This window comes from Typopeltis vanoorti, chromosome 4 (assembly GCF_054136105.1).
Source record: "Typopeltis vanoorti isolate ZY-2024b chromosome 4, IOZ_Tvanoo_1.0, whole genome shotgun sequence".
In the NCBI taxonomy this organism is placed as follows: domain Eukaryota; kingdom Metazoa; phylum Arthropoda; class Arachnida; order Uropygi; family Thelyphonidae; genus Typopeltis; species Typopeltis vanoorti.
The window spans coordinates 47,431,747-47,444,523 of NC_143552.1; the positions used below are offsets into that span (position 1 = coordinate 47,431,747).

A 12,777-nucleotide genomic window follows, 5' to 3' on the forward strand; every position below is an offset into this window, starting at 1 on the left:
TCTGGAGTACTGTCCTCCACTCCACCACCGCACATTTACCTGATCAAGACCAGCCTAGTATACTTGGGTCTGTCCCTGAATCAGCCATTTATTCTCCCGTATTGCATGAAGAAATTGTGTCAGCTTTTAATAATAATAATGGAGCTTCTGGCCCTGATGGCTATCCAGTGTCACATTTAAGGAAAGTGCCCATTCAGATCCTTCAAGATCTTCTGAACATTTTCCTATCAACTAAAGCTATTCCACCTTATTTACAGAACTCAAGAGCTATATTTATCCCAAAGAAGGATACCGCTAGTAGAGCTGCAGATTACAGGCCTATTACAGCTTCTAATGTTCTTAAACTTTATAATAAAGTGTTAGTCAACGGACTGCAAAAGTATATCCAACATGATGGTCATTAGAGAGTCTTTTCCCTTCAGATGGCTGTGCTGGTAACATATGTATTCTTTCCGCCCTCCTTTCTGATTCCTGCTGACGTCTTAAGCCTTTGTTTATGGCTTCCCTGGACCTTCAGAAAGCCTTTCATAGTGTTTCTCTTCCTGCTATTTTAAGAGCACTATCTAATGCAGTTCCAGATTCTTTTATTTCATATGTTTTAGAGTTATACTCTAACAGTTCTCTAACTATTAATATAGGGGTCAGTGTGACTTCTATTCACACAGATCGGGGTGTTTACCAAGGCAACCCTCTATCCCTCCTTTCTTCATTCTCTACTTAACCATACTGGTTACTCTCTTGACGCTTCTTCTTTTAATGCTATGGTCTTTGCAGACAGCCTTATTCTCATGGCCTCCACTAAGGTAGGCCTGTAGGAACTCCTTGACCAGGCAGTAGACTTCTTTCATGTTAGAGGTCTTACCATAAATGTGGAGAAGTCCTGCTCTTTAGCACTGGTTCCCTTCGGGGCATGACAAGTAGCTTAAGATCGAAAATAGCAAGTTTTTCCTGCATGATAGGCCATTGCATTGCCTTACTGTCCTGGAGGAATGGAGATACCTTGGTATCTTATTTACACCAAAAGGATGGTTTTCTATTCCCATCTCTTTAGAAAATGCTTTGTCATCTTTAAGAAAAGCTCCTCTCAAGCACCAGCAAAAGCTTTTCCTCCTTTCAAATTATTTTCAAATTAAATAGGTATGCCTAAGTATCAACTTAGGCATACCTACACTAGTGGCCAAAATTGTGAAAACCTTTTGAAAAAAGTGAATTTTGAGGTTTGATGGCTCATAACACCACTTTTTTTTTCGTGTAATACCATAAAATTATATATCAATGGAAAGATCATTTAATCAAGAATGTAATGCAATAACTTTTATGAAGGATTTTTTATTAGAACAGCAGTTATAAAGAAGAAAAGTGAAACACATAAAAAAAACCGAGATATACAAAAATTCTCACAATGTGAGTTAATACTTAGTTGGGTAACCTTTAGCGTTAATTACGGCCTTACAACACCTTCCATGGAGTGAACCAAGTTTTTTAGTTCTGCAGCTGTTATAATTGAAACCAAGAATGAATTATTGCTTCTATTAATTGGGTTTTATTGGTGAGTTGCTGCTGACTAACAAGTTTCTTTAGTCGGCTCCATAGATTTTCGATTGGGTTAAGGTCTGGGCTATTCCCAGGCCATTCCAGCAGTGGAATATGATTATCTTGAAACCACTTTTTGCACACAGCAGCAACATGACATGGAGCTGAATCCTGTTGAAATATAAATGCTTCATTATCTTGGAAACGATCACATGCGGAAGGCTTCAGTTTGGGCTCAAGTATTTCATTTATGTATTTTTGGGCATTTATATTCCCATTAAACATGCAAATTCTGCCCACACCTTTTGATGTCATACAATCCCAGATCATAACACTAAGTGGGTGTTTCACGGTAGGTGTAATGCAATCAGGATGCAAATCTTCTCCGATTCTTTTCCTTACGTATTTTATGCCATCATTACCAAACAGGATGATTTTGGTCTTATCACTCCAAATAACACTGTCCCATTGTTCCGCTGTCCAGTTAATATGGGTTTTAGCCCAGTTTAATCATTTCAACCTGTGTTTGAGAGATAAAAATGGCCTTTTTCATGGAATTCTAGCATTTAGACCAAATTCCTGCAGTCTGTGCCGAACACCATACAATGTGAAGTTGAGTCCTTGCAGTCAACTTCACATTGTATGGTGCCATTTCATCTTGTATACACCCAGATGATTTCCTTCTGTCATGTTGGCACAGTCTCTCAATTCTTCTATCATAACTTGCTGTTGTGCACCTTTTCCTGACTTTATCAGTCTGGTTTTGTAGCGACTGAGTCTCCTTATACCGCTTCATAAATTTAGAAATGCCACCTTTGGTCAAGTTTCCACCAATTTTTCTTCTAAATTCTTCATAGCTGTAGCCTTGTTCACTTAATAGTACTATTTTACATTGCTTTCTGGGTGACCATTCAACTCTTTGTGCCATTTCTTTAATTTTATTATGTTTTACAAGCTCACCAAATGAAAGAACACAAAAAAAACCAACCAACTTGATAGCAATCATGTAACACACTGACAAATGTACTCCTCGCTCCAATACATGACATCAATAGCTGAATCCTACTGGGTTAAGGTCTTATTGGCTCATTGCCAAAACAAGATGACACCTGATTGGCTCTCTAAACACTCATGCTCATTGGCTACATTCAAATGAAGAAAAGCTACTTCATATCAACGTAAGCAAGTTGTGCTTCTTTTTTCTGGTTCTTTGCCTATAACTTTTATAGAATACAGATAATTGAACAAACTTTGTTGCATTACATTCTTGATTAAATTATCTTTCCATTGATATATAATTGTATGGTATTAAATAAAAAAAAAGTGGTGTTATGAGCCATAAAACCTCAAAAATACACTTTTTCCAAAAGGTTTCCACAATTTTGGACTATATCTCAGTACTGTCCCATATGAATAGTACTATTCGCTCTGCCAATAGCAATATCGTTCGTGGCTTAGGCTTCCTTTAAATACTCCTGTGGCCTATTTTCATGCCAAGGTGAAGTATGGCAGACTTGGTATCCCTTCCCTCTGCTGGCTTATCCCATACCTTCATTATAGCAGAATTAGGAAATTAGAAATATCCACTTCTCAAATTTGCAGTGATTCATTTCATTGGCCTGTTATCCAGGAAGACTTTCAGTCGGCATACTACAGGGTAGACCAAGTATCAAGGTCAACTGATAGGGACTGCATCGGTCCCTATAGCTCTGTCAATGGTGCATCACTTTATGGAGCTAATCTAGTGCCTCCCCAGCATGAATGAGTATGGGAAGATACTAGACTCCTACCTGGTTATGAATTCTACCTGGTTAGGAATTTATTGACTTAATCAGGGCAAAGGATCAATGCCCTGCCCATGAGGGCCCTCACAACAACCTGTGGCAGCAGAGGGGTGACATAAGTGGTAGGGCAGGTTGCTTCTACAGTGAAACCCTTGCTCACATTGCCCAGTGTTGTTTTTGAACTCATGGTATTCAGGTGAAGCAACATGATGTTGTGGTCTCCATATTAAATGACCAGTTGAAAAACAAAGGTTGGGAGAGTGCAGTTGGACTGCACTATAGGACTATAGCTGGTATTAGAAAGCCTGATTTAATTAGAAAGAAGGATGAGAGTTTGAGTTATTGATGCACAGATAGTGGGTACTGGGCATCCACTTGTTGTTAGTCATAGGAACAAGGTCTCATATTATGGACAGAATATAGAACTTGCTCAACAGATTGTAGAGGAGTTTGGAGCCATTCCTCATTTCACTAGTGCTAACATCTCCCTTCATGGCGTATGGCACAGTGAGAGTTACGAAGGCATTAAGATCTTGTCACTTAGAGTTTGCAGACCACACTGGTGGCTTGGCATCATCACCAACAAATTACTTCTAGAATACCTTGTACCAGCATTGGATAGATCTTGATGTATTTTGGCTTCAGCCTTTCTGTCCTATTGGGGCAAAGGTTGCTCAGGTAGAGCATAGTATGTAGCACTGTATTTCAGTGTGAAGATTTATAAAATAAAATAGTATGGGTCTCTCACAATGAGTGTTTGAAATCTGTGGAGGTTACTGTGCAGTAATGATAAATTTATTATACATTGTAATATGGCAAAAAGAGAGAGAGAGAAGTATGTTTTTTATCACTTTATTTATATTAAATGTTTTCAACTTTAAAGCAAAAGTTCATGCTCACTCAAATCTTACATGCTTATATTTTTAGAGTGCAAAGTTTGAAAACTGTGAAGAGATCTTTGCTGATAAGCTCCAAGTATGGTGGAAGATTGTTGGTGATTATCTCTATACCCAGTTAGTGGCTAAGATTGGTAAGTATATATATAGGTGCCACTAATCATTTTTTTATAATTATCAACAGCTTATTGCGATGAAATGTTGAATTATAAACCAACTATAATGTAAAATACCTGCTTATTTTTCATATGATTATATTTGCTGTCTTGTTTTTCTTACATCTTATCAATAATCCAAATACACTATCAACCAATAATTGTCTGGACACTTTAGCAATTTACATCAGCAGGCAGATCCTAATATCAGATTTGTCCACCTTTGGTGGACAAATATAGATATTAGGTGGAATATAGACATCAGGTGGAATTTGTCTCCATTCCTCAATCAAAGCAGCACTTAGTTCAGCAGCAGATCAAGGATGTGCTGCTGTGGACTTCAATCACCGCTCCAATTCATCCCAGGTGTTTGAGGGGGATGACACTGTGCAGGCCAGGGCAGTCATTTAACAGCCATCTCTTCATACCATTCCATAACAGCTGCAACTTTGTGGCATAGGGAATTGTCGTCTTGATAGTAACAGTAGTCCATTTCATAAAAACTCCAGTGTAGCATCTAATTATCCAGAATATCAAGGTACCACAGACAACAACCAATGGTTCCACTCCAAATCAGCTGAATGCACCTCACATCATTACTCCACCACCAAACATTACTGTGGGCACAACAGTGGTAACAAGCATTCATCAGGCTGCTTCTCACCCCCCCCCCCCCCAGGAAACAGGTGAACCTTGATTCATTGCTCCAGAGTACCGTTTTCCACTGGTCAATTGTCCAGTTAACACACTCTTTGCACTAGGCCAGAAAGAAAGTCACCTTGTTCGTTGTTGTGATGTTAAGCTTGTGTTCCTCTGCTCTTCCATGGAAATAATAATAATAATCTCAGCTCTTTACTTCGTACAAGTGATGCCATACTCTTAAATCCATACAAGTCTGCAGGAGTCCTTAAATTAAATAAAGGCTCGCACTATTGCTTGCTATCAGTACCGTTGACAGGGTGTAGCATAGAGGCAGCCTGCCTCACGGTGTGATTTAATAAGGGTGCTTGTTCAACCATATTGCAGTAGGCACCGTTGCTGCACCAGCAGGTATTGTTAGTGTAGTAAGTGCAGAAAAAAGTTTTTCCAAGCTTAAACTGATTAAAAATTATTTGCGAACAGCAGTGACCCAAGAAAGATTGGTTGGTTGGTCTAACAACTATATCTATAGAGGCGGACATAGCTTATAATTTAAATTTAGAAGAGCGTATAAACAGTTTTATTGTGCAATATCCCAATAGAGCAAAAATTTAATTAATATTATTATGTAATCATTTTGCATTAATGTTTCTCTTGTAATAAAATCAAAATAGTAATTGGAGATTTTCTTAAATTTTTGTTCTTATAATCCATCAGGGGCAATATTTAATTGTTTGCTTCATGGTGCGATCTAATCTGGCGACAGCCCTGCTTACCATTTATGAGGATGACCCTCCCAGATCTGGTGTTATAAACACCACCACTAGAAGCAAGCAATTCCCCATTTTCAAATTACTTTATTATTGTCCACTTTAGTTTCTGCTGAAATAAAATTATTTCTTTGCTGCTTTTAGCACTTTCACAATCACTGTTTATGTTTTTTTTTTTCATTTTTCAAAGGTAATAAAACATAGAATGGTATATGAAGACATGCATAACGTTAAGGTATGGAATATGTTCGATGGCTACAAAATATTCAGCATGGCATGGAAAGGGGAATTACCAAATAACAAGAAGTGCACATAACATTGTCAAATATACAGCACCAAACCAGGAAATTACTAAACATTTTGACTTTTCATAAAATATTGGCAAGCTTTGCATCGTAAAGTGTTCATAAATGGGTTCTGTGTTTATTAAATGAGCTGGGTGTTAAAATTTATTAATCCATTTTCATAAATGAGAACTGTTCATTTCTTGAAAATTTGTAAGTAAAGGTTTGTTTGCCTGTATATGATCTGTAAATATTGGAGTCTTGAAAAATAACAGATTAATTTGGAAGAAACTGTCATTAGGAATTCAGTACTAATGTAAATTTATGTTATCATCATCATCAGTGATTTCCTGTTCACTGCTAGATGAAGACCTCCCCCAAAGTCCTCCATTCATTCCTCCAACTGTCTCTATTTGATCTTCCTGTAGCTCTTTTTCCATTTCTAGGAACCATTCTGATATCAACTATGTCCATTTTTGAGTGTTACTTTTTACCATATGACCTGACATTTGGATCTTTTAATGACTGATATATCTTTCAACCTAGTCTGAGCTCTGATCCTAGTGTTGCACTTTCTATCTAGAATAGTAATAATAAGTAATGATCTTTCTATTTTCTTCTGGGTAATTCCCAGCTTGTTGGTAAATTTTTTCGTTCAAGTCCACATTTCACTTCCATATGTCATGATTGTTAGTATACAACTTTAGATTATTTTTCTTTTAAGGTAGATTGGGATGTTTCCCTTGAGTACTCACAGTATTTTCCAAATGCTATCCAACCAAATTGAATTCTACATATTTCTTCTTTACAGTCGCCCTCTATTGTGATCTTTTGTCCTACATAGAAGGTTACTATATCAATTTTCTAGTGTTCCATTTGTACTGACTTTTTTGGTAATGTATTTATTATACTTTATTTTTGTTTTGTCTTTGTTTATATTTAATCATTTCTTTTTACTTTCTGCATTCAATTCAGTGGTCATTTGTTGAAGTACTGCATTTTCTATAAGAACAATATCAGCAGCAAATCATGGATGATATAGTTCTTCCCCATTTATCATAATTCCTCTATTTTTCCAATCCAGGAATTGAAAAACCTACATTAATATACTTAGTCATTTATATTTTCAACTGCATCTTTAAAATCATGAACAGATATAAACTTGTTATAGGAAATTTTATATGTAGCCTGATCAAAACCTCTTTGCTTCATGTTAATATCCTCATTATTGCCATAATCCATTGATGTTTTTTATACTTTTTGCAATGTGACCCCTAAACTTTAAGTCTCCATCCATCATCACTCCCAGATCTCTCATCTCTTTTAACTTCAAAATTTCCCCATTAATTGTATGCTCTGCATCAATTTTGCCTACCAAATGTTAAGACTTTGTACCTCCCCCATCTAGAGCAGATTGCAGGCCACAGCATCTGCTCTACTTCTCATAGTTCTAACTTTGCATCATTAGCAAATAGCTACATATCCAGTTAAACCAGTCCCAATGTGATTAACATACAAGTTAAACAATGATGTTCCAAAAACAGATCCCTGTGGCACTCCACTAGTGACCTTCTTTTGGGATCCCACTCCACACACCACCTACTGATCTTATCTGACAACCAATCAGGCGTCCAACTCATTTGTTATCTAATCCCCCCCCCCATCTGTTTTCATTTAACTACCAGCTTGTCATGCGACAGTCTATCAGAAGTCTTTGAGAAATCCAAGTACACGACTATATGTGCAACTCCTTTATACAGTGAATTTGTCATGTTGCTGTAATATGAGGGTGGTCTGAAAAGTTCTTGGCCTAACAATAAATTTATAATTTCAAAATTATTTTTATTTTTCAACATAATCTCTCTTAAGACTAATACATTTATTCCAGCAATGCTCCAGCCCCATTGACCCATCTCTGTAGTGGTTCTCAGTAAGATCTGCAAAATACCTCTCTACAGCTGCAATCACCTCTTGATTCAAAGAAAAACACTGACCACTGAGGAAGAGGTTTAGTTTTGGGAAGAGATAGGAAGTCAGAGGGAGCCAAAATAGGATGGATGTTCCAACAATTCATAGTGCAGATCCCTTAATTTTCCCATTGCCAAAATACTTTTGTGGGCAGGTGTATTGTCCTGATGAAAGATGATTTTTTTCTGCAAACCAAGTCTTTTCTCATGAATTTTTTCATTTAGTCTGGTTAAAAGATTGGAATTATTTTCCCTGGTTATTGTTTTACCCTTTTCAAAATAATTAATAAACAAAATGCCTTTAGCATCCCAAAACACCGATGCCATGACTTTTCCTGCTGATGGAACTGATTTTGTCTTCTTTGGCACTGAACAATCAGCTTCTGTCCACTGTTTTGACTGCTGTTTGGATTCTGTGTGTAATGGTGAATCCAAGTCTCATCCATATTAATAAATTGATGCACAAAATCAGTTTTATTCTTGTTAAAATGCCCCAAGCACTGTTTAGAGATTTTCATGTGAGTGCATTTTTGATCTGCTGTGAGCAAGGTCTGCTCATCTTGCGCAAAGTTTTTTCGTTTGCAATTCTTCATGCAAAATATATCCTACATGTTCTTTTGATCAAGGCCTACAATTTGTAGCTTCTGTCTTATCTATTCCAAAAATTGCCTATAGTCTCAGCAATTTCATGTACTTCAACTTGCCGGTCATCCAATACCATATCGTGCACTTGATCAGTGATTTCTGGTGTTGTTACACTTTTTTTTTTTGGACGTCCTTCATGTGGATCATCTTCAAGGCTGATATAGCCACGTTTAAATTCAGCAGCCCATTTCTTAATTGTCGAAAATGAAGGAGAAGACTGCCCATAAACTTTTATGAACTTCGAATTAATTTTTTACAAAGGATTTTATAAAAGCATGATACTAAATTTTATCCATTTCAAGGAATACAGACAACACTTTTGCTTCAGACATCTGTATAAAACTACTTGATAGAATGACTTGCAATTTCACATGGTTGCTTATGACAGATGCACCAACTTGGAAAAAAAAAATCTTGCCGATAGCATCACCATCTATGGTTTAGAACTTTTCAGACCACCCTCGTATGTGGACAGGTTGGTAAACCATGACTACCCATAACAAACTGATGCAGACAGTAAAGAATACTGCTATTATCAACCCATTTCTGAATCCAAGTTTTCACCAACTTCTCTAACACCTTAACAACTCCATACACACAGATAGGCCTACAATTTGTAGCTTCTGTCTTATGTCTTCCAATTTGTGAAGTGGAACAATTTTTCCCACTTTCCATCCCCTTGGGACCCATTAATTACTTGGAGCATTCATTCATTGATTCAAGATATATAACAATATATTGTCAAGTCTTACTGCTTTATTAATATCAAATTTATTTAATTCCTCACATACTTCCTCTCAATTCACCAGTTTCTCATGATGTTGCCTTCATGAGGATGAACTACAGTGATAAGCTGCTCATTGAATACTTCAGCTGTATCCTATATCCTGGCAGTTACCAATCTGCCAATGTCATCTACTAGCATCATCTCCCATAATCATTATTTGTTTTTCTTCTACTTGCCACATACTGAAAGAACTCACTATGCTTGTTTGGCTAATCTCTTGTGATACTGCACTTTTGCTGTCTTTATCAGCTGAGTCACTGTCCTGGTCTACTCTTTGTACTCTTCATGCAACTGGTTATTATCAACATTCATCTTGTGTTGCCTCCACAGTACCTTCTTCTGGGTTTCATGCTTAATCTCTTGATTCGCCCATTTTACTCCAACATTATTTAGACCTTTGAAATATACTCGGGCATTGTTGCTGTTAAATAGCTCTTGATCATGCCCAGGAAGCATCTGTCTCCTTTCCACTCAACTCCTATTTCCATGTAGCTCCCAGTTGTCTCCTAAACTTTTCATAATCACCAGCCTTGTAATTCCTCATATATCCCTTCTTCACAGAAGTTCTAATATGACTGAGTAATCACCTCATGGGCACTCTCACCAACCAAGGAAGATTAGACACTCCAATCACAGTCACATCCTGTGATGATGTAACAAGATTTAAGACTTTTTTAATCCCTTGTGTACCCTCTGTTACATATACGAAGATGTTCTTCTTAGGAACTCAAGAAATTCATTCTGTTATTCCTTGATACTATCTTTTCATTTCAGTCAATGTATGCCATAATGGAAATTACCTATAATGACCACCCTTTGCTTGCTTAGTAAATTAAGCTGCCTATGCTTTTCTTTGTGACCCCCCCCCCCACATTCTTCAGGCTGTAGGAAACCCACTAAACTAACTTGCAAAAATACATAGGAAACATAAAATCAAAACATTATTTACCCTCTATCAGGATGAAATCACTACTCCAATCTGCAAAACCTCAACATGGCCTACTAAAATATCCAGGTGTTTACCAACTGCAGAGCCAATGCAGGTCATCATACTATGGACAGACAGAAAAATCTATCGAGCAACACATTGAAGAACACATCAGAGATACTGAATACAAAAGAAGTGAGGCCTCAGCTTTGTCATTACATATATACTCTCTTCAACTGATCCACGAGATGTCTAGGCAATGAGACATCAAGCGTTATGGGATAAGTCTGAACTACATGTTGTTATAACATAACCAAGAGAAGAAGTTGGGAATCCTTAGAAATGGCATTGGATCGAAAACACCTAAATATCAATCCAAGTATCAACTAGTCTGAATACATCCTAGCTATAGCTAGCCAAATATTTAAATATGAATGTGCAAACACATGCAGTGGTTGTCTAACTAAAGGTGACAAACTACATTGTGATTGTCACCTTTATTAATCTTTACTGTTTGTCTACTAGTTTTTGTTTTTACACCTAAAGAAATCATATATATATTATTAGGATGAAATATATATTTTTTTTATTAAAGTAATTGTTAATATCTTATTCTGGTTTTCTGCTTTATAAACTCATATTTATCTATACGTGAATCAGCTAAATCCACCACCAAAGATACCAAGCAATTAAACCAAGTATATACTTGCTTGGTATCTTTAATTTATAGTATAACCAAGTGGAAAACTTCCAACAGCTATCTTTAATCCAAAGTATTTTAATAATAAGGTGCGATACCTTTTGGCTACTCGTACATGAAAATATGGCTTCTGCATTACTTCAACCTTAGTATCACCTCTAGGTTTGGCTCCCACTGATGAAACATCCATAAAGGTTGAAACTGGTGTGAGTAGTGACCCTTACCATAATGCATAGCATTATACATATGTGCTTTGCATTATGGATACTGAGGCAACTCACTTGCATACTAAGGCAAGTGAGTTGCCTCAGTCCTGAAAATACTTCAGGTGCAAACTTGGTTTACATTTGGATAAAGGATTAAACCAAGTATATAATTGCTTGGTATCTTTTAATTTATAGTATAACCAAGTGGAAAAATTTCCAACTGCCATCTGTTATCATATTTAGCATTCCAGAGAACTGAAACTATTTAAGTCACTTTTATTTAAAACATCTTCATCTCCTCAAACAAGTGACTAAATCTCTGTATGATTGTCTGCATGTGTAGGCCTAATTAAGGCCTTGTTATAGTGGAACTATAACTTTGTGTCTATATCAATATCCTCCTTGTCATTGTCATAATCTATTTTTGTTCTTGCAGTGTGGCCCTTAAATTTCAGATCTTTTTCCGTCAGCACTTTCTCTTCTTCCTCTTTCAGTACATTCCCTAATTGTTTATGCTGCATTTCATATTTCTTCCAAATTTCTAATTCTTACACTTTGCACATTGCATTACATCAAAACCTGCATATCTACTCATACAGTGGGTACATGTGGGGGTTTCAGTGCAGTGCTGTTTCAATGCAAGGCTAGAAATTCAATGCAATTTCCAACTGTGAGCCACCTGCTGTGCTAAAGGATTGCAGCTTTTCACGAATAAGACTGCTATATAAAAACTTATCTTGATTGATTCAGGATATCACTACCATACTTGTTGGCCACAGAAATGAAGGCAATCCATAACATACTCCACAGTTCAGTGCATAGGCTTCTGTGGAGATAGGACATTTTTAGAACTATTTTTTTATGGTATAAAACTACAACAAAGATGCCAAATAAGAACTGTTTTTATTTCAACTAGTTTTGTGAAATACTTTGTTTCACCTCATCAGGAAATAACATGAATAAACTAAAAACTAGAAAGACATGGACTTTCATGGACAGCATTTGGAAAACTAAGTTCTATTCTTAAGAGTGGCATCCCATTGTGCCTAAAAAGGAAAGTAACTGATTAATGCTTATTACCAGTCATGGCTTATGGTAGTGAGACCTGGAACCTAACAAAAAGACTGGAAAACAAATTGAAGATTTCTCAAAGAAAATTTTAAAGAAACATCCTAGGGATCTCTTTAAAAGATAAAATAAGAAACTCCTGGATTAGAGAACAAACCAAGATAAATGACATTCCAACTCATATTAAGACTAGAAAATGGAAATGGGGAGGTCATGTAATGAGAAGAGAGGATGGACACTTGACCAAGGAGTTTACAAACTGGATACCAACTAGAAGAAGAAACAGAGGAAAGCCTTGGACTAGATAGGATGATGACCTTAGGAACTTTGACAAGAAGCGAAAGAATACTACTGAAGATAGAGTGGCCAAAACAGCGGGGGGCTTCATCCAGCAGTGGACCAACCAAGGCTGAAA

At 36.7% G+C, this 12,777-nt stretch overlaps 1 protein-coding gene across 1 annotated transcript in view; it reads left to right on the top strand.

Annotated features, from left to right (window-relative positions):
* The window catches only part of LOC150107281 (protein Skeletor, isoforms B/C), a 365,485-nt gene that overhangs the window by 247,692 nt on the left and 105,016 nt on the right, over nt 1-12,777 (top strand). The window contains exon 14 of the mRNA XM_090391768.1: nt 4,245-4,347. Within this exon, the coding sequence (XP_090247894.1) occupies nt 4,245-4,347 (103 nt within the window). The remainder of the gene's footprint in view (nt 1-4,244; nt 4,348-12,777) is intronic.